Source organism: Morone saxatilis, unplaced genomic scaffold (assembly GCF_004916995.1).
Source record: "Morone saxatilis isolate NCDOM2014 unplaced genomic scaffold, NCSU_SB_2.0 Contig24, whole genome shotgun sequence".
NCBI classification, from domain to species: Eukaryota; Metazoa; Chordata; class Actinopteri; family Moronidae; genus Morone; species Morone saxatilis.
Genome location: NW_023339807.1, coordinates 9401992 through 9402830, shown reverse-complemented (window position 1 = coordinate 9402830; position 839 = coordinate 9401992). Strand labels below are relative to the sequence as shown.

General features: G+C 41.1%; 1 protein-coding gene across 1 annotated transcript in view; it reads right to left on the bottom strand.

The window, feature by feature from the left end:
- The window catches only part of dnah5 (dynein, axonemal, heavy chain 5), a gene marked incomplete in the record, with an annotated part of 84165 nt that overhangs the window by 9333 nt on the left and 73993 nt on the right, over nt 1-839 (bottom strand). The window contains 1 exon segment of the mRNA XM_035672845.1: nt 486-689. Coding sequence (XP_035528738.1) covers nt 486-689 — 204 coding nt within the window.

Sequence of the window (839 nt, the reverse complement as noted above, 5' to 3'; positions counted from 1 at the left end):
ACACACACACACACATACAGAGAGGCACAAATAGCACACATGCACAAACCCACCAGTTAAGCACACAAGAACACTAATTAATCATACATAATCTGTAATAAAATGAGAATGCATGCATTTTATATAAAATCACACATGGCAGTCTGTATCTGGATGTGACAAGAACAGTGTGTCAGCGTCCTGCGGAAACCTCATGTCGTCCATGTTGCTCTTATCACTGTTTCTGATGTCACTTAAAGCTGACAGCACAGAATAAAATTAAATAAATGACAACATCATATGATAGGTGCAGAATCTTAACAAATGTAGAAAGATGTGCAAACTTGTATGGAATCCTCAAGGCAACAGCTGTTATCAGAGACTGACAGTGACATTTTTTACACCTACACGTCCGGTCATACAAATGTCTTTAAGTGTGTTGTATCATTTATAGAAACAAGGTACAAGTGTGTACAATCAATCATCATCCTCTGGATGTGACTCACCTGAATGTATGTCAGATACTGGTCAACATTGGAGCATTTCGGGATGCTGTAGCCCTTGTAGAAGTTGAAGGCAGGCCCAAACATGTCCTCACTGAACCACACCTTGGCAAAGGTGTTGAGGAGCCGCTTGTCGTAGTCGTCAGTCACGCGGCCACCGTACTGAATCTCTCCGATCATGTATCGCACTGTGTTCCATGACACGCCCTGACAAGATACGAAATAGTGATATAAGATGGCAGCAAATACAATTTGTGAAATGGTTTGGCAAAAGGAGTAGATAAATGCGTCATTTGATTTGTGCAGTGTATTGTAAGAAGACAATCTGGGAATCAGACGAATCTGCAAGCTCATGTT